Source organism: Entelurus aequoreus, linkage group LG21, assembly GCF_033978785.1.
Source record: "Entelurus aequoreus isolate RoL-2023_Sb linkage group LG21, RoL_Eaeq_v1.1, whole genome shotgun sequence".
NCBI classification, from domain to species: domain Eukaryota; kingdom Metazoa; phylum Chordata; class Actinopteri; order Syngnathiformes; family Syngnathidae; genus Entelurus; species Entelurus aequoreus.
In genome coordinates this window covers 16,833,002-16,859,336 of record NC_084751.1, presented here as the reverse complement: position 1 = coordinate 16,859,336, position 26,335 = coordinate 16,833,002, and the positions used below count along the sequence as shown (strand labels likewise).

At 41.2% G+C, this 26,335-nt stretch overlaps 1 protein-coding gene across 1 annotated transcript in view; it reads right to left on the bottom strand.

Moving 5' to 3' along the window:
* The window catches only part of ror2 (receptor tyrosine kinase-like orphan receptor 2), a 147,191-nt gene that overhangs the window by 59,295 nt on the left and 61,561 nt on the right, over positions 1 to 26,335 (bottom strand). The window contains exon 2 of the mRNA XM_062031076.1: positions 909 to 980. Coding sequence (XP_061887060.1) covers positions 909 to 980 — 72 coding nt within the window. The remainder of the gene's footprint in view (positions 1 to 908; positions 981 to 26,335) is intronic.

Genomic DNA, 26,335 nt, shown 5'->3' with positions numbered 1-26,335 from the left:
TAGCTAAAGAGCTTCGCCGATGTATTGTCGTGGAGATAAAAGTCACTGTGAATGTCCATTTCGCGTTCTCGACTCTCATTTTCAAGAGGATCCGAGGTGGTTTAAAATACAAATCCGTGATCCACAATAGAAAAAGGAGAAAGTGTGGAATCCAATGAACCCTTGTACCTAAGTTACGGTCAGAGCGAAAAAAGATACGTCCTGCACTGCACTCTAGCCCTTCACTCTCACGTTCCTCATCCACTAATCTTTCATCCTCGCTCAAATTAATGGGGTAATCGTCGCTTTCTCGGTCCGAATCGCTCTCTCTGCATTGCAAACAATGGGGAAATGTGAGGAGCCCTTCAACCTGTGACGTCACGCTACTTCCGGTACAGGCAAGGCTTTTTTATCAGCGACCAAAACTTTATCGTCGATGTTCTCTACTAAATCCTTTCAGCAAAAATATGGCAATATCGCGAAATGATCAAGTATGACACATAGAATGGATCTGCTATCCCCGTTTAAATAAAAAAAATTCATTTCAGTAGGCCTTTAAGGGTTAACCGTTGTTGGCAGTTCATGCATTTTTGATATATCGCCCCCTACTTTGAGGCAGAGGTACTTGCTGCCTCATGGCCTGTCTTTTCCCCGTGGCAACAAGCACGCGCCCCCTCGCACGCACACACTTAATACACTTTGCGTGTAGCTGACACAGAATTTACGTGATTTTGACTATGAAAATGTACTAAATATACAGGAACCACACCAAAATCACATAGAAAGCATAGACCAAAAGAGAAATAATAAAACTAATTTAACTTTATTACTTCGTTTTTGAACATCTCATTTTTACTGACAGCACGTCACTGCCATATACCCATACTTTGTAAACACCCTGTAAAGCTTCTTATATTTGCACTGCTTACCTTCTTGCGTAGGTGCAGCTCCACTTTGAGTCTCAACCGGACTGTCTACATCCACTGAGATCCCAGGGCCACCTGCAGAAAATAGTCATGGAGTTATAGTTGAAACGGTATTAAACACCAGGATGCAGAAACAGAGGCAAAGTGCAGGTAATAAAAAGGTATTTCATGCAAACCAAGCAGCTGCAGATAATCACAGCACTTGAATAAAGTTAAAAGATGAGCAAGAATCCACAGTGCAAAAATTTTTTCCTGAAACACTGAGGTGAATAACAGATACTGAGAAGAGAATATGCAGCGTGATACAGTAGTACCTCAGCTCACAAGCTTAATTGGTTTTGTGACAGATCTCCTAAGTGGAAATAAATCAAATCAATGTTGCTTCTTTTTTTAGTACTGTCCTTAATACTCACTTTCTTTGTTGCAATAGTTGTAAAACAAAGTTATGTCAATCTCTAGCTATAAGCAATTGCCAGAGAGGAAGACCGCGAGAGGCAATGATGAGAGATATAGCAGATTAGTCTCGCTTAACAAGTGGTTGGCTAGCTACTGTAGGACGCAGGGACTAACGTTTATTGATAACTGGCCCTCTTTCTGGGGCAAACCAGGCTTGCTGATGAGAGACGGCCTTCACCCTAACCAGGAAGGCGCCATCATCCTGTCTAGAAACATAGACTACTATTTAAGTCTCACTTGACTGACTACACTAGAGCAAGCCCGGTCACAGGCAATTACAATGTCTGTTAGTCCGGGTGAGGAGTCAGTTAAGCTAGAACTAGCCAGCGCCAGGCTGGATAATCCATGTACGCATAGCAATTCTCTTAGAATAATACACAATTCACATAATGTTTTTTCTGTTGTGTCTGTGTCAGAGGTGGACATGCATTCTACTGAGGTGGCAAATTATGATATGTCCAGTCTATTGCAGCACCAAGCAAACAATCGGAAAATTCCCGTCATATCAATTCCTAGATATGGTCGAAACTATTTAAAGTGCACTACGCATAATAAACGCAACATTGTTAATATTGCCACTACGGATAATCTTAACAAAAACTCGTCAAAACAGCCCAATACCTATAATATGGGCTTTTTAAACATAAGATCATTGTCTCCCAAGGCGTTATTGGTTAATGAGGTCATTAGAGACAACAATCTTAACGTCATTGGTCTTAGCGAAACCTGGCTCAAACCGGACGAATTTTTTGCGCTCAATGAGGCATCTCCTCCTAACTATACGAATGCGCATGTTGCCCGCCCTCTTAAAAGGGGAGGGGGTGTCGCACTAATATACAATGAAAATTTCAACCTTACCCCTAACCTAAATAATAAATATAAATCGTTTGAGGTGCTTACTATGAGGTCCGTCACACCGCTACCTCTCGACCTGGCTGTTATCTACCGCCCCCCTGGGCCCTATTCGGACTTTATCAGTGAATTCTCAGAGTTCGTTGCTGATCTAGTGACGCACGCCGACAATATAATCATAATGGGGGACTTTAATATCCATATGAATACCCCATCGGACCCTCAGTGCGTGGCGCTCCAAACCATAATTGATAGCTGTGGTCTTACACAAATAATACATGAACCCACGCATCGCAACGGTAATACAATAGATCTAGTGCTTGTCAGGGGTGTCACCACCTCCAAAGTTATGATACTTCCATATACTAAAGTAATGTCCGATCATTACCTTATAAAATTTGAAGTTTTGACTCTTTGTCAACAAGCTAATAATAATAATAACTGCTATAGCGGCCGCAACATTAATGCTGCCACAACGATGACTCTTGCTGACCTACTGCCTTCGGTAATAGCACCATTCCCAAATTATGTCGGCTCTATTGATAAACTCACTAACAACTTTGACGATGCCTTGCGCGAAATTATTGATAGTATAGCACCGCTAAAGCAAAAAAGGGCCCCTAAAAGGCGCACCCCATGGTTTACAGAAGAAATTAGAGCTCATAAATTATCATGTAGAAAACTGGAACGCAAATGGCGCGCGACTAAACTTGAGGTTTTCCATCAAGCATGGAGTGATAGTTTAATAACTTATAAACGCATGCTTACCTTAGCTAAAGCTAAATACTACTCAAATCTCATCCGCCTCAACAAAAACGATCCTAAATTTCTGTTTAGTACAGTAGCATCGCTAACCCAACAAGGGACTCCTCCCAGTAGCTCCACCCACTCGGCAGATGATTTTATGAATTTCTTTAATAAGAAAATTGAACTCATTAGAAAGGAGATTAAAGACAACGCATCCCAGCTACAACTGGGTTCTATTAACACAAATACGACTGTATATACGACGGACACTGCCCTCCAAAATAGTCTCTCTATTTTTGATGAAATAACATTAGAGGAATTATTACAGCGTGTAAGTGGGATAAAACAAACAACATGTTTACTTGACCCACTTCCTGGGAAACTTATCAAGGAACTGTTTGTATTATTAGGTCCATCAGTGTTAAATATTATAAACTTATCACTTTCCTCCGGCACTGTTCCCCTAGCATTCAAAAAAGCGGTTATTCATCCTCTGCTCAAAAGACCTAACCTCGATCCTGACCTCATGGTAAACTACCGACCGGTCTCCCACCTTCCGTTTATTTCCAAAATTCTCGAAAAAACTGTTGCACAGCAGCTAAATGAACACTTAGTGACTAACAATCTCTGTGAACCTTTTCAATCCGGTTTCAGGGCAAATCACTCTACGGAGACAGCCCTCGCAAAAATGACTAATGATCTATTGCTAACGATGGATTCTGATGCGTCATCTATGTTGCTGCTTCTTGATCTTAGCGCCGCTTTCGATACCGTCGATCATAATATTTTATTAGAGCGTATAAAAACACGTATTGGTATGTCAGACTTAGCCTTGTCTTGGTTTAACTCTTATCTTACTGACAGGATGCAGTGCGTCTCCCATAACAATGTGACCTCGGACTATGTCAAGGTAACGTGCGGAGTTCCCCAGGGTTCGGTTCTTGGCCCTGCACTCTTTAGTATTTACATGCTGCCGCTGGGTGACATCATACGCAAGTACGGTGTTAGCTTTCACTGTTATGCTGATGACACTCAACTCTACATGCCCCTAAAGCTGACCAACACGCCGGACTGTAGTCAGCTGGAGGCGTGTCTTAATGAAATTAAACAATGGATGTCCGCTAACTTTTTGCAACTCAACGCTAAGAAAACGGAAATGCTGATTATCGGTCCTGCTAGACACCAACATCTATTTAATAATACCACCTTAACATTTGACAACCAAACAATTAAACAAGGAGACTCGGTAAAGAATCTGGGTATTATCTTCGACCCAACTCTCTCGTTTGAGTCACACATTAAGAGTGTTACTAAAACGGCCTTCTTTCATCTCCGTAATATCGCTAAAATTCGTTCCATCTTGTCCACTAGCGACGCTGAGATCATTATTCATGCGTTCGTTACGTCTCGTCTCGATTACTGTAACGTATTATTTTCGGGCCTCCCTATGTCTAGCATTAAAAGATTACAGTTGGTACAAAATGCGGCTGCAAGGCTTTTGACAAAAACAAGAAAGTTTGATCATATTACGCCTATACTGGCTCACTTGCACTGGCTTCCTGTGCACTTAAGATGCGACTTTAAGGTTTTACTACTTACGTATAAAATATTACACGGTTTAGCTCCAGCCTATCTCGCCGATTGTATTGTACCATATGTCCCGACAAGAAATCTGCGTTCAAAGAACTCCGGCTTATTAGTGATTCCCAGAGCCAAAAAAAAAGTCTGCGGGCTATAGAGCGTTTTCTATTCGGGCTCCAGTACTCTGGAATGCCCTCCCGGTAACAGTTAGAGATGCTACCTCAGTAGAAACATTTAAGTCCCATCTTAAAACTCATTTGTATAATCTAGCCTTTAAATAGACCCCCCCTTTTTTAGACCAGTTGATCTGCCGTTTCTTTTCTTCTCTCCTCTTCTCCCCTGTCCCTTGCGAGGGGGAGTCGCATAGGTCCGGTGGCCATGGATGAAGTGCTGGCTGTCCAGAGCCGGGACCCCGGGTGGACCACTAGCCTGTGCATCGGTTGGGGACATCTCTGCGCTGCTGACCCGTCTCCGCTCGGGATGGTTTCCTGTTGGCCCCGCTGTGGACTGGACTCCCGCTGATGTGTTGGATCCACTGTGGACTGGACTTTCACAATGTTATGTCAGACCCACTCGACATCCGTTGCTTTCGGTCTCCCCTAGAGGGGGGGGGTTACCCACATATGCGGTCCTCTCCAAGGTTTCTCATAGTCATTCACCGACGTCCCACTGGGGTGAGTTTTTCCTTGCCCGTATGTGGGCTCTGTACCGAGGATGTCGTTGTGGCTTGTACAGCCCTTTGAGACACTTGTGATTTAGGGCTATATAAATAAACATTGATTGATTGATTGAAGACCAAATGCTTTCGGCAGATTTTACGGGCTTCACTGTGGAATTTGCTTTGCCAAATAAAAGTGTGGATGCTTGTAACTAAAATTTTTACCTGCAACTCAAAGCATAACAATTAGCTGAGAGACAGCCCTTATTTCAAAACACTGAAATTGGGTAGTCTTAAATTTAGGTACCACAGTACATTTAATCCTGAATGCTTACAGAATAACAAGGCAGCAAACACCTGATGAACTAATAAACTATGAATCTTGGCCTTGTTTACCAAGCAGATCAGTTCCAATTTGTTTGTCCATATGTGAACTGTATCTGATTTTTTCATGTTAATGTGAAGAGGGCAATTCAGATTTTTTCAAATCCAACCTCTTTTGTATGTCAGGGTTTCTCCTTAATGTAACTGAACGTGGCGCATGGCAAAATCATAACCCCCACACCTTAAAAATAAGTTGTTGTTTTTTAAGTGAAAACTAATTAAATTAACGTAAATGCATTGTAGCCTCCAGAAGAAGTCAAAAGTCTGACGTTCGCTATTTTTAAACTTTTGTTGAGAATCCTATTATCCAATTCCAACAGATTTTGCCTCCCATGCAAACACTTTTGTCTCCATACTTCCCCGGACAAGCCCTGGACACTCAACAACACTTCCTCATTCTCCACCAATCTGTTTTAAAGCACGGACGGTGTGTTTGAGATCATGGGAAAATAAACATCAAATCAAAACCACACAAACATAAAACATTTCTACCAGCAGGTCATTACAGTATGAATGGATTAATATGCCCTATTATTTACGCACCACTGACTAGTGATCCACCGAAATTTGACTTTGATCCACCAAAACAGCGCTGCTGAAACATGATGTTGTGAAGTAAACAAGACGCACGCCATTGTCTGGAGCGTAGTCAGCATGTCTGCGATGTGGACATAACTTTAATATATTCCAGATATACCCGCAGACAGCGATCTACAAAATGTACAGATGATAGGGAGAGAAAGTCCAAGTGGAGCAGCAGCGCCAAGCAAGTGTGATGTCATGTCAGGGACATCGAGGGACTGAAGTAGAGTTTTAGACAAGGGTACCTTTTACAATAACACCAGAAAAAGATAGTAAATTTGTTGCTAATCCTTTTTAATAAAGAAAAAGTCACTAATTGTCTCTAGACACTTGACAATTCTTAACAAAGGACATTGTACATTAAACAGCAACAAATGAAAATAGAGCAAACTGATTTAATATAAAAATATAGAATGCAGCTTAGATAGGCTCCAGCACCCCCCACGACCCCGAAAGGGACAAGCGGTAGAAAATGGATGGATGGATGGATGTTAATACTAATTAATAACTCAGATTTGTTTTAAATGTGTGAATTGTATACATTTTTTACCCTTTTTTAAAGAAAATCGTATCATCATAGCAAATTATTAATCATTTTTTATGCGGCAGAACTGAGACTTACTAGCCATTTTTACTTTCGTAGACACCGCAGCACGTGAGACGGCATGGCGTCATGTCTGTACGCAGGTCCGATAGCGTTCACATTAGAAGTCACATTTTTTTTGCAATGTGAAAGCGACATTAAAAGCTTCCATTTGACTAAAAAAACATAATTGCAGATGTGCTGAAGAAGCCGACTGATTACCAGTAGTAATGCGCTAAATTTACTCCATTACATTGGATAAATTGTACTTTGTCAAGAGTAGTTTAAATGCAACATACTTTTTACTTTTACTTGAGTATATTTTTGTGAAGAAGACTTGCTACTTTTATTGTGCTACGTTGAGTTTCAGTTTGATTCCTACATTTACTTATACCATAAGTATTTATAATCTATTGATTACTGCTTGCAAACCCAAATTAAATTGGCTCATCAGCGAGCCTTCATCCAGCAGGAATTGTCACATGACTCTGTTTCACCGATCCAACGTAAGCACTATTGACTTTTGACTACATTTTAGCAATCAAACGCAGCCTGGCATACCACATTATTTGCGGGCAAAGAAGAACAAGCTGGCGGTGGGAGGGTTTGACACTGTTGACCCCAACAAGCACAAAGTACAGATTCCCAAGCTGAAATGAATATTTTTAAAGTATGTGATAAAATAAAAAACAACTTGTTTAATGAGTGTCGGAATGTTCTTTAAGGAGTCACTTTAATTAAAAGACATGATCCTGGCTCATGGAGAGAACCAGTGTACAAAAACTGTTTAACGGACATATTTTTGAGACTAAAACTTTTTTGTACACACAATAAAATTAATACAGCGTAAAAAATAATGTGTATGTTTTGTAAGTCCATCCAGCCATCCATTTTTCCGCCGCTTATCCAAGTCTGGGTCGCAGGAGCAGCAGTCTAAGCAGAGATGCCCAGACTTCTCTGTCCCCGGCCACCTCTAGAACTACAGGGGGGATACCGAGAAGTTCCCAGGCCAGCTGTGAGTAGGGATGATGTTTGATAAGAAATTATCGAGTTTGAGCCAATTATCGAATCCTCTTATCAAACCGATTCCTTATCGATTCTCTTATCGAATCCAGATAGGTTGTTGTATATGGAAAACAACACAATATTTGATTTAACAAAAGCTCACTTTTATTTTATAAGAAAAAAATAAAATAAAATAAATAAATAAATATTGACTGTTATCCCCCTAAAAAAAAAAAACATATTGACTGTTGTTACCCAAAGTATATTAAGTGGGATTTTTCAGAAAAACAAATATATACAGTAACACAAAAACAACCTGTCTCTGTGATCACTATATGTGTATAAATAATAATATAGTGTTAAATAAAATCAGTCCCTTGGGCACAAAACTGAAAATAATACAGCTCTCCAAAAAGTGCACTTCTGCTGCTATTGGAACATACTAACTACACACACTATGACACTAAGAACACCACAGTCATCAATCAACTATTCTTCCCAACTTACATGAGAGCGAAGCCTGTTCTGCCCTCACTATACGTGTTGAGGTTATACAGCTTGGCAGACAGCTAACAAACAATCCAAAGCAGATTAATCCATTTAGGCTCTTTATTGTTGTTGATCTTGCTTTGTCTTTTCCTATCTTTACTTCTGTCTTGCACTGGAATGTTATTTATTTATTTTTTAAACTGAAATACACACAATGACAAATGTATAAGCTATGTGATTCAATTAACATACTGACATTCAATACACAATATGTAAATATTAGCTTCACACAAATATACAGTACTATCATCAAACAAATACTTCTGAGTGTTGAAACTATTTTGATGGTGGAAATACACGACTGGCAGCCATTTTAAGTCCTCAAAACATCCATTGAAACAGTGCACAAAAATCGTTTTTCAATAAACATCTTAGTATCAAACTTAACCACTTTACGCCTTAATATTGAGTTACATAAACAAGTTAAACAGTTTACTTACAGACTTATCTTTTCCAAGGCTTGTAAGAGCTAACACAACTTGTCTACTTCTCAATTGTCTCGCCAACCCGGAAGTGCCCAAACTAATGACGCATAGTATTTTTAAATCACCACAAGGTGTCAGTAAGAGTCTACAATCAAATGGGCATAACATTGCAGTCCCACAGGGCATTTCCTGTACGTGGGAAGGGATTCGTTCCCAGGGATTCGAATAAAGAACCAACTCTTTTTCTTTACTATAGTGGCCTCAATAACGGGAACTGGTTCTCAAAAAGGGATTCGAGTCCATGGAATCATTTCTTTTCTTATCGAACAACCGGAAGAACCGATTTCGAACATCATCCCTTGCCCTCATAGACATAGTCCCTCCAACGTCTCCTAGGTCTGCCCCGAGGTCTCCTCCCGGCTGGACATGCCCGAAACACCTCACCAGGGAGGCATCCAGGAGGCATCCGTGGTAGATGTCCGAGCCATCTCAACTCGCTCCTCTCGATGTGGAGGAGTCTCTCCCGGATGACTGAGCTCCTCACCCTATCTCCGAGGGTGATCCCAGACATCCTGCGGAGGAAACTCATTTCTGCCGCTTGTATTCGCGACCTTGTCCTTTCGGCCATTACCCAAAGTTCACGACCATAGGTGAGGGTAGGAACATAGTGAATCGAGACCTTCGCCTTCTGGCTCAGCGCCTTCTTCACCACAACAGACCGGTGCAGTGACTGCATCACTGCAGACGCCGCACCAATTCGTCTGTTGATCTCGCATTCTATTCTTCCCTCACTCGTGAACAAGACCCCGAGATACTTGAACTCCTCAACTTGAGGCAGAACTTCACTCCCGACCTTAGTGGTGAGTGCACCCTTTTCTGACTGAGAACCATGCCCTCAGATTTGGAGATGCTGATCCTCCTCCCAGCAGCTTCACACTTGGCTGCAAACCGCCCCAGTGAACGCTGAAAAAGGCCTTTGATCATGTCCCTTGCAGTGTCCTGTGGGGGGTGCTTTAGGAGTACAGGGTCCAGGGTACGTTGCTACATACTATATGGCCCCTGTACAAGCGGAGCAGGAGTCTGGTTCGCATTGCCGATAATAAGTCAGACATGTTCCCAGTGGACGTTGGACTCCACCAGGGCTGCCCTTTGTCACCTGTTCATTATCTTTATGGACAGAATTTCTAGGCACAGTCAGGATGTGGAGGGTTTCCAGTTTGGTGGCCAGAGGATCGCATCCCTGCTTTTTGCAGATGATGTGGTCCTGTATGCATGCATGTTCGAAATAAACTCAAACTCATCTCGACTCAATTCAACATATTTGGCAAACTAAATTGCAACATTCAGGGAGGAAGATAAGCAACAATTGAAACTGCATTGAACAAAGGAAGCACTGTCTACCAAGTCAAATTCCTTGTGTTAAAACTGATTGTGATTCTGATGATAAAATAACAAATTTAAATATTAATATTATTAATGTTATTATTAATACCTAATAACACTAATATTTGTTTTTAAATACACGTAAAACATTTGTTTAGCCTTTTTAAAGAAAATATATGCATTATTGTAAATCAAAATGATCATCCATCCATCCACTTTGTACCGCTTGTCCCTTTTGGGGTCACGGGGGGTGCTGGAGCCTATCTCAGCTGCATTCGGGCGGTAGGGTACACCCTGGACAAGTCGCCACCTCATCACAGGGCCAACACAGATAGACAGACAACATTCACACTCACATTCACACACTAAGGCCAATTTAGTGTTGCCAATGATCATGTTATATAATAATAATATCATGATATAATAATATCATGTTTTATAATGTCATATTGACCACGCCCCCATTACCACATATATAGTGGCAATCTAGGGAAACCCTGATATACAAAACCCAAAACCAGTGAAGTTGGCACGTTGTGTAATTTGTAAATAAAAGCAGAATACAATGATTTTCAAATCCTTTTCAACTTATATTCAATTGAATAGACTGTAAAGACAATATATTTAATGTTCGAACTGAGAAACGTCTTTTTTTTTTTCAAATAATCATTAACTTAGAATTGAATGGCAACACATTGCAAAAAAGTTGGCACAGGAGCATTTTTACCACTGTGTTAACTGGCCTTTCCTTTTAACAACACTCAGTACACGTTTGGGAATTGATGAGACCAATTTATGAAGCTTTTCAGGTTGAATTCTTTCCCATTTTTGCTTGATGTTCAGCTTAAGTTGTTCAACAGTCCGGGGTCTCCGTGGTCGTATTTTACACTTCATAATGCGCCACACATTTTCAATGAGAGACAAGTCTGGACTACAGGCAGGCTAGACTGGCTTTTACTATGAAGCCACGCTGTTGTAACACATGCAGAATGTGGCTTGGCATTGTCTTGCTGAAATAAGCAGGGGCATCCATGATAACGTTGCTTGGATGGCAACATATGTTGCTCCAAAACCTGTATGTACCTTTCAGCATAATGGTGCCTTCACAGGCAAGGACCATGCCTTGTGCAATAGTACACCCCCATACCATCACAGATGTTGGCTTTTGAACTTTGCGCCTAGAACAATCCGGATGGGTATTTTCCTCTTTGTTCCGGAGGACACGACGTCCACAGTTTCCAAAAATAATTTGAAATGTGGACTCGTCAGACCACAGAACACTTTTACACTTTACATCAGTCCATCTTAGATGAGCTCGGGCTGAGCAAAGCTAGCGACGTTTCTGGGTGTTGTTGATAAATGGCTTTCGCTTTGCATAGTAGAGTTTTAACTTGCACTTACAGATGTAGCGACGAACTGTAGTTACTGACAGTGGTTTTCTGAAGTGTTCTGAGCCCATGTGGTGATATCCTTTACACACTGATGTCGCTGTTTGATGTAGTACCGCCTGAGGGATCGAAGGTCCGTAATATCATCACTTACGTGCAGTGATTTCTCCATGATATTACGGACCGTAAATGGTGAAATCCCTAAATTCCTTGCAATAGCTCGTTGAGAAATGTTGTTCTTAAACTGTTCGACAATTTGCTCACGCCATTTGTTCACAAAGTGGTGACCCTCGCCCCATCCTTGTTTGTGAATGACTGAGCATTTCATGGAAGCTGCTTTTATTCCCCACTATGGAACCCATCTGTTCCCAATTACCCTGTTCACCTGTGGGATGTTCCAAATAAGTGTTTGATGAGCACTCTCAACTTTCTCAGTCTTTTTGCCACTTGTGCAAGCTTTTGTTTCAGTCATCAAATTCCAAATAAGATAACATTTGCAAAAAATCAGTTTGAACATTAAATATATTGTCTTTGCAGTCTATTCAATTGAATATAGGTCGAAAAGGATTTGAAAATCGTTGTATTCTGTTTTATTTACGATTTACACAATGTGCCAACTTCACTGATTTTGGGTATATATATATATATATATATATATATATATATATATATATATATATATATATATATATATATATATATATATATATATATACAGTATATATATATAAAATCCTCGAAAAAATATTGCACAGCAGCTAAATGAACACTTAGCGTCTAACATTCTCTGTGAACCTTTTCAATCCGGTTTCAGGGCAGATCACTCTACGGAGACAGCCCTCGCAAAAATGACTAATGATCTATTGCTAACAATGGATTCTGATGCGTCATCTATGTTGCTGCTTCTTGATCTTAGCGCTGCTTTCGATACCGTCGATCATAATATTTTATTAGAGCGTATCAAAACACGTATTCAGTGTTTCCCATAAACTGCCAAGATACCTGTGGCGGTGGGGGCGTGGCTATGGGCGTGGATGGGCGTGGTCACCATGACATCATCGAGTAATTTGCATAATGTACTACAATGATTTGATTTTCTCTAAAAAGGCTCAAAAATGTATACTTACTAATTAATAATAACATTTTTGTTTTAAACGTCCATCCATCCATCCATCCATCCATCCATCCATTTTACATTATAATTACAACACTTTATGTACATATTTATATACAGATTTGAACAATAAGTTATTCACTGAAATATATTTATTAATTGTGGTTCTTACAAAAAATATATCTTATAAAATATAAAAGCTCAAATGTCTCAAAGCTCTGCCCCTTTAATTAGTGCATACTAAATCAATCAATCAATCAATCAATGTTTATTTATATAGCTCTAAATCACAAGTGTCTCAATGGGCTGTATAAGCCACAACGACATCCTCGGTACAGAGCCCACATACGGGCAAGGAAAACTCACCCCAGTGGGACGTCAATGTGAATGACTATGAGAAACCTTGGAGAGGACCGCATATGTGGGTAACCCCCCCCCCCCCCCCTCTAGGGGAGACCGAAAGCAATGGATGTCGAGTGGGTCTGACATAATATTGGCCCCCGAGCTAACACCAGTCCCCAGGCTGGCCCTCGAGCTAGCACCAGTCCCCAGGATGGCCCCGGAGCTAGCACCAGCTCCCAGGCTTGCCCCCGCTCCTAGGCTGGTTCCCATGCCAGCACCGGCACCCACTCCTAGGCTGGTGCCTATACCAGTACCAGCACCCGGACTGGACCCTGTCCCAGCACCTGCACCCAGGCTAGTTCCGACGTCAGCACCGCGACCTGCGTCGGCGTCAGCACCATAGCCAGCGCCAGCTTCAGCACCACGGCCAGCATTGGCTTCAGCAACACGGCCAGCTCCTCAGCCAGCACCCACGTCTCCGACGACGCTGTCCTTCACGTCTCCGGCTCCAACGACATCGTCCTCCACGTCTCCGGCTCCGACGACATCGTCCTCCTCGTCTCCGGCTGGCCGACCGCACAGGCGGGGATCAGGCACCCGGCAGCTGGGTCTTCAAGCACCTCCGGTGGCAGCGCACCGAGACATGGTCCTGCTCGCGCTAGCTGCGTCACGCCCCTGCTCTCGCTGGCCGGGTCACGCCCACATGCCGGCAAGGCTGTGGGCGATCGGCAATCTGCACATCTAGGACGGATGAGGGCGAGCTGGATAAAGGACCAGTGGACCCAAGGATCCTTGCGGTAACTTAGTTACCCTTTGTATACCGTAAGCTGACAAGCCTTATGCTTTCTGTCTCTCTCTGCGTTTTTCCCTCCGTGTTCTGATGTCCTTGTTGTTCTCCCACAGTGCCTTCCCGAGTCTTACCCATTGTGATCTACCGTTGTTTCCTTGTGGATTTGGACTGCCTTCCTCGATCCTCGACCCTCGCCTGGACACGGACCTTGTCGTTTCTCTCCTGCCCTCGACGGCTTGCTTGTGCACGGACTGCCCGCCTGCTTTGTCCCTCCTCTCGCTCTCCTCAACACTAGGTAACACACACTTCAGCTAATCATACACATAGCCTCACACATACACTCTCTTGGGTTTAGTCACACACCATTTCCTTAGTTAAGTTATTAGTTAATATTGTTTATTATTATAAATATATATATATATATATATATATATATATATATATATATATATATATATATATATATATATATATATATATATATATATATATATATATATACATATATATATATATATATATATATATATATATATATATATATATATATATCAGCGGTTGCGGAGGCAAAAACTCGGACATGGGAGGAGTTCGGGGAAGCCATGGAAAACGACTTCCGGACGGCTTCGAAGCAATTCTGGACCACCATCCGCCGCCTCAGGAAGGGGAAGCAGTGCACTATCAACACCGTGTATGGTGAGATTGGTGTTCTGCTGACCTCGACTGCGGATGTTGTGGATCGGTGGAGGGAATACTTCGAAGACCTCCTCAATCCCACCAACACGTCTTCCTATGAAGAAGCACTGCCTGGGGAATCTGTGGTGGGCTCTTCTATTTCTGGGGCTGAGGTTACCGAGGTAGTCAAAAAGCTCCTCGGTGGCAAGGCCCCGGGGGTGGATGAGATCCGCCCGGAGTTCCTTAAGGCTCTGGATGCTGTGGGGCTGTCTTGGTTGACAAGACTCTGCAGCATCGCGTGGACATCGGGGGCGGTACCTCTGGATTGGCAGACCGGGGTGGTGGTTCCTCTCTTTAAGAAGGGGAACCGGAGGGTGTGTTCTAACTATCGTGGGATCACACTCCTCAGCCTTCCCGGTAAGGTCTATTTGGGTGTACTGGAGAGGAGGCTACGCCGGATAGTTGAACCTCGAATTCAGGAGGAACAGTGTGGTTTTCGTCCTGGTCGTGGAACTGTGGACCAGCTCTACACTCTCGGCAGGGTCCTTGAGGGTGCATGGGAGTTTGCCCAACCAGTCTACATGTGTTTTGTGGACTTGGAGAAGGCATTCGACCGTGTCCCTCGGGAAGTCTTGTGGAGAGTGCTCAGAGATTATGGGGTATCGGACTGCCTGATTGTGGCGGTCCGCTCCCTGTATGATAAGTGCCAGAGTTTGGTCCGCATTGCCGGCAGTAAGTCGGACACGTTCCCATTGAGGGTTGGACTCCGCCAAGGCTGCCCTTTGTCACCGATTCTGTTCATAACTTTTATGGACAGAATTTCTAGGCGCAGTCAAGGCGTTGAGGGGTTCTGGTTTGGTGACTGCAGGATTAGGTCTCTGCTTTTTGCAGATGATGTGGTCCTGATGGCTTCATCCGGCCAGGATCTTCAGCTCTCACTGGATCGGTTCGCAGCTGAGTGTGAAGCGACTGGGATGAGAATCAGCACCTCCAAATCCGAGTCCATGGTTCTCGCCCGGAAAAGGATGGAGTGCCATCTCCGGGTTGCGGAGGAGACCCTGCCACAAGTGGAGGAGTTCAAGTACCTCGGAGTCTTGTTCACGAGTGAGGGAAGAGTGGATCGTGAGATCGACAGGCGGATCGGTGCGGCGTCTTCAGTAATGCGGACGCTGTATCGATCCGTTGTGGTGAAGAAGGAGCTGAGCCGGAAGGCAAAGCTCTCAATTTACCGGTCGATCTACGTTCCCATCCTCACCTATGGTCATGAGCTTTGAGTTATGACCGAAAGGACAAGATCACGGGTACAAGCGGCCGAAATGAGTTTCCTCCGCCGGGTGGCGGGGCTCTCCCTTAGAGATAGGGTGAGAAGCTCTGCCATCCGGGGGGAGCTCAAAGTAAAGCCGCTGCTCCTCCACATCAAGAGGAGCCAGATGAGGTGGTTCGGGCATCTGGTCAGGATGCCACCCGAACGCCTCCCTAGGGAGGTGTTTAGGGCACGTCCGACCGGTAGGAGGCCACGGGGCAGACCCAGGACACGTTGGGAAGACTATGTCTCCCGGCTGGCCTGGGAACGCCTCGGGATCCCCCGGGAAGAGCTGAACGAAGTGGCTGGGGAGAGGGAAGTCTGGGCTTCCCTGCTTAGGCTGCTGCCCCCGCGACCCGACCTCGGATAAGCGGAAGAAGATGGATGGATGAATGGATTTATATATATATATATATATATATATATATATATATATATATATATATATATATATATATATATATGTACTGTTTAATAAATCATTGAACATTACTGCCCCCTGGTGTCTGTGTCGTCAACTCCATCTAGCCAAACAACGATATGAAGTATAATCGATAAAACGTTCGATATTATATTAGTATGTTAACCACTCCTACCTTGTTTATTTCCCTGGCGACCTCCTTAAAGTTGTGTGATCCATCAGAAATATCAAGCAGTTAAATGTGTCAAACATGTCGAAGTGTGGAGAGTGCTGTGCATTTTACCCATAATGCTTGGTAATTTTGAACTCATTGTAGCAATTAGACATGTTGTATAATGTCCACATAGTTCAGTGGGCAGGTTGTGTGTTTTTTGTATTAACTTTTTGTGTTTTTTAAAATGATTTTGTTTGATGGGAAAGGCCGTCTTATTGGCATCTATATGACGCTTCTATGCACATTTATCACAATGTAATGTATAATTGCTCACGGTCAAATCAAAAACTAACATTACTGATCAATTAATAATTCAAATTGTAGTGTGCTGCAATCAGGTAAAAAAATTAATTATTGCCTTACTCTAAAATGGAGACCTAGAGCAGGACGTAATTCGGGCACCCCTGATCTACACTATCAAGCTCAAATACTGAATGAGGTGAAAATATATTCATTAACTTAAACTATTTCACTTTGTAGACATTTCTCCAGTTTTCCCATCTTTCTCGTTCAAAAATGTAATCGCACGAACATGCTAATCAAGATTTTAAATAATTTTTTTACAGTTGTGCTGGAAGAAAGTACATGAAGGTTTCTTGTTCCAAACTGAATGATAAGAAAAATGCTGAGCTGACAACATAAAGCTGAATGCTTGAATGTTTTCTTGTCTTAAAGCAATATATCAACAGCAATGCAATCACTTTGATTAGTTGGGAGTTATTGCTATTCTGTAGCATTTATTTGTAAATCAACAACAGTATGTGAAATAGATTCATTGGAAGTTCAGAGTAATCATCTCTGGCTCACCCACAGACCTAATCAGGTCAGGGCACATGTGCGCAGATACAACGTACGGTCGAGTTATTAAGTCGCCTTGAACCCAGTTTGGTTCCTTACTTCCCGATGATACACGTCATGTGCTGGACAGATGTTGTTGCTTCAGGAAATTGGTGGTGCTGGAGGACTATGCTGAGCAAAAACAATTATTTTCACCAATACAATGCCCAATCTTTGCCACCAACAGGTCTTACCATCCAATTATCTAGCAAAGTCCTCCTTCTGCAGATAACAGAAGATTGCTTTTACACATTGTATCATAAAAATGTAGCATCGGCAGGAATGAAGCTCAGGGATCAACACACACTTGAGCTTTGAAGCCACCGCTCACAAATATTGTAGATCTACTGCTGACATCAACAACACACCGAACACAAAAAAAGAAACGCATACATTCGTTCTCAAAATAATTACAAGTTTAACATGTTTACAAATGTAAAAAAAAAAGTGCAAAATACAGTAGGCCACTGGAATCTTTCCGTTCCAGGAACTCCAACTACCAGACGCCATTTGGTGTTTATGTTAAAGTCATCTTTTGATGCTTGTCATTTTATTTCATAATCATTTAACCATTTGTCCAGCATATTCTTTTCATCCAGAGTCCTCAGCAAGAGTATAACCAGATTCCTGGCAGTCGCCTCACCATTCCTCTGCCTCTTTTCAGTACTGCCCTCTGCTGTTAAAAATTAATACAAATGTTCAATGACTTCAAATTTGAGAGAAAACATTACACAATTAGGGCTGCACAGTTTTTAAAAAACTAAACAAAATTGTGAGCTTGATCCACATGAACATGTAAATGACAACTTTATTTAAAGGGCTAATAACATTGGCACTTATTTCATAGTTTTGGACCTAAAAATTATGTCTACATGTGTTTTGGTAGCATCTTAATCCCAAATGATGGAAAGTACAGCTGAACGATTTTGTGAAGAAACCTATTTGCGATTTTTTTTTCTCCAAAATTGTGATTGCAATTCGATTTGCCATTTTATATATTATACATAAACATGCATAAATCTACAAAAATAATGAGTAAAGTAACACATGCTACTTTTAGACTGCCAATCAACATGTATTTGTTTCAAGGTGCCACACATTACAAAAATAAGCAATAATTAACTTAAAAAAATATTTGTCTTTATTCAGGCACACAGAGCTTTTGTCAACATAATGCTCCTTAACTGAAGAAATAGTCGATTAAAACTGCACAGTGATTTTAATGTAATTTAATCACAATCACAATTTGAAAAAAGGACAACTTTGCACTCTGAAATTCTTCACCGGTATTAAAAATGACTCAGTGACGAAATATAGACAAGTGTGGCAGCTCTTTTACTCAATGTAATTCTCTCTTCCATCGAACATGCTCATAGCTCATATGAGTCAAGTATACCATTTTTATTCTTTTTTGCAGGAAGCCAGCTTTTGTTGCAGTTTGTCTCGGTATGGTCCCTTGTTTTTTGGGGGGGTTTTTCGTACGATGCATTTTAATCCAGTTTGTTGCTCACTTCCACGCTGTAAACAAAGCCTTTATCCAACAAGTATATTTACCCAGCACACAATGCATTTCAAAATCATGTGGCCTTTTGAGCCCTATAGGTTGTATTCCATACTTGCCAACCCTCCCGTTTTTAGCGGGAGAATCAGCGCCTCTCCCGACAACCTCCCGGCAGAGATTTTCTCCCGACAAACTCCCGGTATTCAGCCGGAGCTGGAGGCCACGCCCCCTCCAGCTCAATGCGGACCTGAGACTGAGTGGGGACAGCCTGTTCTCATGTCCGCTTTCCCACAATTGCCTGTAAATATGTAGAACTGACTTCTCCATTGAACACGGTGGCCGAAATGATATACTCATCATGAACGGAGAAGTTAAACAGGAAAATACTGCCATCTCTTGGATAGCCACCGGAACACTGAAATTCAAGTATTTCTTTTATGTAAATAAAATAAATACATATATATATATATATATATATATATATATATATATATATATATATATATATATATATATATATATATATATATATATATATATATATATATATATATATATATATATATATATATATAGCTAGAATTCACTGAAAGTCAAGTATTTCATACATATATATATATATATATATATGAAATATATATGAAATACTCGAGTTGGTGAATTCTAGCTGTAAATAACCACGCCCCCAACCACGCCCCCCGCCCCCGACCAAGACCCCCCCCCCCCCCCCCCCCCCCCTAGCCCCCACCTCCCGATATTGGAGGTCTCAAGGTTGGCAAGTATGTTGTATTCAATCATGTGATTTTTGTTCTACTGTGCAGCAAACAGAGTGCAAGCTATCTGAGTACGCAAGAGGCCTAGATCTTACCACTAAAAGCAGAAATGAGCAAAAAATGCAAATTATGCAATGGAATCCATCCCTATACTCAAATAAGATTTGTCGAGTGATCTCAAGAATTATCCACTGCACGCGTTCCCGGACACGTCGAACTAACTGGTGCTCCAGACTTCATTATTTGCGACAAAACAGATTAAAACTTGGAAAAACATGGAGGCCCACAACTTCTTGGTGTGTGGCTGGGTCAAGGAAACTGGTAGTCATACCAAAGACTATAAAAATGGGACCCATAACCTCCCTGCTTGGCACTCAGCAACAAGGGTTGGAGTTGGGGGTTAAATCACCAAAATGATTCCCGGGCGCGGCGCTGCTGCTGCCCACTGCTCCCCAAAGGGATGGGTCAAATGCAGAGGACAAATTTCACCACATCTAGTGTGTGTGTGACAATCATTGGTACTTTAATCTTTAATCTTAATCAAGAGTCTCCCGGATAATTATGCATCGCTTTTGCTCGTGTAAAGTTGCATTTCAGATTTAACTTCCCGTCTACAGCCATGTTTGTTGCCTTGTTGTACTTGCACGCGCCGTTACAAGTACGTGTGATGTATCCCGTCTATATCAAAATATACCTAGAGCTCAACGTTGGTAAAAGCTTAACTCAACTTAACTTGTGTTTTGCTTTGTTTGATTTAGGCCATGTCTGCACTAAGTCGTACAACCCCTTAAACGAATAATTATTTAGCCTAAGCCCCGTTTCAGCCACACTAAACTATCGTTTAAGGTCCCCCCACCTCGGACCCATTTTTACAAACGTACACGGGTAAATCTTGAATTTCCGGCACTTAGCTTTGTATGGACTTATTGATCGTTTACAAAGTGAGTTCGTGGAGGAAGTGACGCCAGAAAGAACTCGCCCACACAGGAAGTGACATCAGAAAGAACACGCCACAGCCAGCTTCATAATAAAGCTCGAAGCTAACCAATGGAAATATGAAGGCGAGTCATCCAGACATACCCGTGTTTCTCCTTCTTCTACATGTACAGACGCTTGTGGAAATCCCACATGTATACCTTAAGAGAAAGCGATTGCGGCTATTTGGGATACAACACTTCTCAGCCGGCAAGAGAACTTTCAAATGTCCGGCCGGATTAGCTGCGATGCTACTTAGCTAAAATTTTGTCCATTTGTCGAAGGAGAGACAAGGAGAATGCGAGCTCCCGTGGACGTGATAAAAAAGGTAGCATGTGCTTTGTATTACCTGGCCGTCGAGGAAAACTGCGAATGCATTTGGACTGGCAAAGCAGACTATCAGTTTTTGTTCGCCATGTATGTCGCGGACTCGACGTCTAGGTCCAGAGTATATAAAGTCACCAAAAAAGAATGGACAATGAAGGTGAAGGCAAAAGAGGAGTGTCTTGACCAGATATCTAGATCCCTAGATTGATTAATGTTAAATGTTCTTTATCACATTGTCTAATAAAGATTTGATTAATTTATGATGTCTGAGGTGTGATTCACTACAATAGGGCCCCACAGCACACTGGATTCCAGGTAATTGAAATACCACAACACTGGATATTGTTCAGATAAGTTAAATTTAAGAACTTGCACACAAAGCAACACTGGAGATGACTATGACGTGCGCATTTTCCGCGCATGCGTTCTAGGGGGCGGGGGTCTTAAACGGTGGCATTGTTGTGTGTGGACACGGATAAAGTTAGGTGTGATTCACCCTGGATAACCTTATTCGGCTTAGTGTAAAAGGGGCCTTAGACTCGCCGAGTTGGTGGTTTACAAAACACTAGTAGCAAATATGTGTTTTGAAATCCAAAACAAGATCAAATACAAATAATATCAAGATAATACTTAAATGGGATATACAGTACTAAATGTTAAAAGTATATCCAACAAACCTTAACTAAGTGATCACTGCAAACTAGTGCGTTCTTTGACTCTGCTCCCGTGGACTGGGAGGCGTGCGACTTTTTTCGGCGTCTTTCGTAAAATCTAGACATCTATTGCCCTTTATTATCTTTCAAAGAACTCTGAATAAACTTTAATCCTTTTCGCGATTTAAACAAGTTCAACAACCTAAAACAACGCACACAGAGGGCATTTTTCTTTGAGAAAAGTAAAATGCCACCAAGAACACTATGACAAGAGACGCTCGCTGGTACACCACTTTGAGCCTCGCATAGTTAGGGAGCCGGACGTGACCTCAGGTACCTATAGGTACCCTTTTTAACTGCATTTTAGACATCAAGCCATGGATGATAGTTAATTTTCTACAGCTCAACTAGGACAAAACAAAGGTTTTAGTTATAGGTTCTAAGGGCCAAAAAGAAAAACTTTTACCAAAATCGCAAGATTTTAAACCAACCCAACCCATAAAAAACATAGGCGTGATATTTGACTCTGAACTGACTTTCATCCCATCCAACCATCCATTTTCTACCGCTTGTCCCTTTCGGGGTCGCGGGACTTTCATCCCACATATCAAAAATATTATATATAATATAATATAATTGCTTTTTTCATCTTAAAAATATTGTCAGAGTCTGGCCATTTCTCTCTCAGGCCAGCAGAGGGAGGCTAATGCATGCTTTTATTTTCTGTTTTTGGATTATTGTAAAGCTCTCTATTCTTCCCCCCAAAAATATTAGAAATCTAAAAAATGTTCAAAACTCAGCTGCACACATGCTGATGGACCAGAGAGTGGCACCACATTACACCAGTTTTAGGCCATGTGCACACGAACAAGGAGAGTTTCAAATTGTGTGTAGTAAAATGTAATACGTGAGTCATTTTTTAGGGACTTTACTATTTTTTTCTTTTGTATTATTGTATTTAGTTCTAAAAATAGTTTATTCTCCATAAAATAGTTTTTGTGAGTTCTCATAATCATAATCAACTAAATAGTTGCAAATTTACAAAGTTATACTGTGATCATGGCATTTCAAATCAATATCGGTATCATTATCGGCAATACTCGCCCTTTATTGACAAGGTATCAGATCAATACCAAATTTTCCAGTACCGCCCACCCCTACTACATATGCTTATGTAGTAAAGACATGCACAATTTAAACATGTATTGCACAATTCAAATAAACACTGACAAAATAACAGAAACAATTCCACAGTCATGCAAAACCAACTCTTCTTACCTGTTGGTAGTGAAGTGAAATACATTTATATAGCGTTACTCTCTAGTGCCTCAAAGCACTATACATAGTGAACTTCATCTAAGTTAAATTTAAACCAGTGTGGGTGGAACTGGTAGCAGGGGGGTAAAGTATCTCGCCCGAGGACACAACGTCAGTGACTAGGATGGCGGAGGTGGGGATCGAACCTGGAACCCTCAAGTTGTTGGCACTGCCGCCATGTTTTAGGGAAATATATGGAGCTATGGCGGGAATATCTATAAAACAAACTTGCCTTCTTCCAAACAAAATTTGAGACTTGAGTGACGTCTTTTGCCTTAGTTACTTCAGCCGATATCGCCACGAAGAGCTTTGTGTGAGTCTGTGTCAGTTGTTGTCCAAAGTTTTTGTCAATAAGTTATTTATTTTTCTTTATCCTCTCTTATTGTGGGGAAAATTGACTCGTACATGCATGCTAAAATCCTCCGCTGTTGCAATTTTTAATAAAAAGAAGTGTATAGTTCTACTTATATCTGTCGTTAGACTCGATATGGAAGGGCTAAAAACTACAACATGGCCGACGGGAAGAAGATGCAGTCGAAGGGGGCTTTTTTTTTTATTAATTCAACATAAAAAAACACAACATACATTTACAATTAGTGTACCAACCCAAAAAACCTCCCTCCCCCATTTACACTCATTCACACGAAAGGGTTGTTTCTTTCTGTTATTAATATTTCTGGTTCCTACATTATATATCAATATAAATCAATACAGTCTGGAGGGATACAGTCCATAAACACACATGATTGTATTTTTTTATGACAAAAAAAATAATAAAAAATAACCCCCCAGTCCGTGAGACAAATTTTCAAGCGTTGACCGGTCCGCAGTTACAAAAAGGTTGGGGACCACTGATGTAGACCAAAAGGAAGTTTTGTAAATGTAGATGTAGAAAAATTAACATAATATGACATTTTTAAAGTTTCCGGCAGTTTATGTGGTGCAGATTTTTTATTAGTTACTCATTAAACGATTAATTGAAGCAACGGAATATAAATCAATGCTTTTTCTTCTGAAATATTTCCTGTGTTAATTATTTAATGAGTTAATTCGATAATAGCATGTTCACTTGTGCAGCTCTAATATTTGCAAAGTAGTAACTAAGTACTTTGTGGCCAGCAAAATAAATGTGCGGAACACCACCTTCCTCATAAAGTAAATTGCAGGTTAATTTTGTTGGCAAGCTATTTTGCACCGCTATCGTATTTAATAGTGTTTTAAAATGTTCTGTCTGGACTGCTCGAGCAGGGACATGACTTACAAGACAACAAAAAATTCATTGGGATAGAAAATGGTATTATTTGTACTAGAGAGGTCCGATAATATCGGGATATTATTGGCTGATAAATGCTTTAAAATGTAATATCGGAAATTATCGGTATCGGTTTCAAAAAGTAAAATTAATGACTTTTTAAAACGCCGCTGTACGAAGCGGTACATATCCAGTAAAACGCGGACGTAGGGAACAGTACAGAGCAGTTGCGTCTCCCAGTCAGCAGCCCCTCCCTTCGCCCCTCTCCCACACACCACACAGGAGTTGCAGCACGACTGCAGCATGAGAGGTTTACTGGCGACGCTTGATACAGGGATACAGTCCGTAAGCACACAAACCGCCGGGAGCGCAGCATAACAACAACAAGAGTGTGTTGTTGCCGGTGCTGTAGCAGTGGCTAACAAGCGAGCTCGCTTGGTGACTGACTAACGACACCATGTCTATGGTTTGGGATTATTTTAAAGTGTGTCTGACTGCAAAAAGTTGGTTATGCAAAGAGGAACCAAGACATCTTCCTTTAATACAAGCAATTTGATCTCCCACCTCTTCAAGAATCATAAGAAGATACACAATGAATACAAGCGTAAGATGGATGAAAAGCAAACACCGAAAAAAAGTAGTACCACACAGTTGTCGCTTAAAGACTCCACCCAAAGGGACAAGCGGTAGAAAATGGATGGATGGATGGATGGATGGATGGATGGATGGATGGATGGATGGATGGATGGCTGACTGCTAGGCCACTTCAAGCACTCACCACTCGCTTGCAGCACATTTTTGTTACTCATACAAATACGTTAGAGCAGGGCAGATTGAGCCCAGTTTATAATTTCCTGTTATACAGTATACCAGGCAGTCTTGCACTAAAGGAGGACTATGTTATTGTTTACTTCATTACTCTAGTATACTCTGGGCTGAAGCTGTGTGCCTTCATTGTTTTTGTAGCTGTTGTTTTGAGGCATGTTTAAAAAAATAATAATAATAATGAACTTTGTGAAAGTTAAAGTATAGTATTTCCCATAGTTGTAATGAGTATCAGGATTATCTCAGGGAGAGCATGTCCCAAATTCCAAGCTGTTTTGAAACATGTTAAAAAAAATAATGCACTTTGTGACTTCAATAATAAATATGGCAGTGCCATGTTGGCACTTTTTTACATAACTGGAGCTGAAGTTGTTCTCTTATTTTGGAAAACCTTGTTTTGGATTGATTGATTGAAACTTTTATTAGTAGATTGCACAGTACAGTACATATTCCGTACAATTGACCACTAAATGGTCACACCCGAATAAGTTTTTCAACTTGTTGAAGTCGGGGTCCACCTTAATCAATTCATGGTAAAGTTACATTGTTTAATGCATCCAGCGGGGCATCACAACAAAATTAGGCATAATAATGTGTTAATTCCACGAATGTATATATCGGTATCGGTTGATATCAGAATCAGTAATTAAGAGCTGGACAATTTCGGAATATCTGATATCTGCAAAAAAGCCATTATCGGACATCTCTAATTTGTACTATTAGACTTTCATTATTCACCTTTACTAATACTTGCATACTTTCCAATCACACCTCCTGTGTCAAACGTTTATGAGCTCTGCCATAAAAGCTAGGGGTCGTGTATCTGATGACCCTAAGGTGAAAAAAACCCTGAGGCAACATTCCATGCACACATTATTTGACTGGCTTGGTGGTGAATAATGGAAAAAAGACTTCTCACAAAGATGTCATATACTCCTTTATCCACAACTTCCTAGTTGTCTTCATGAAAACAAAATATCAAACAGATAATTTCTTAACTTTTAATGACAAAAAATGGATAGTGCATTATCCATCTGGAGTTCATCCAACTAAAACTAAAACATTATTCTCCACTGCTGACACTTAGACAACATCCACACCAACATGCATGTTTTCAAAAACATTTCACCACAATATTTTTTTTAAATGTCCAAAATATGCCCATTGTCCACATTAATATACACTTACTGACTCTCACGTTCATTTTGTCCAATACACGTCCAAGACATGAATAACTCATTTTGCACAGCACACCTTGCTTTTAACAGCACTACGTCTGTGATGGGGGAGCATTTAAAGCAGGGGCTTGTCGGACATCTGGAGGATGGGATCGCTAACTCTCCTCGGTAAGATAGTTGCTTGTTAGTTAGCTAGCTAAAAACAGAGCGACAAAGTTGTGTGTAAAAATTGATTTAACTATCATTTCAGCCAACAAAACATTGTCTATATACCTGTGTGCATCTTTTTAAACTCATCATCATTATCATCCTCATCGTCATCACAAAATACTTTTTTTTT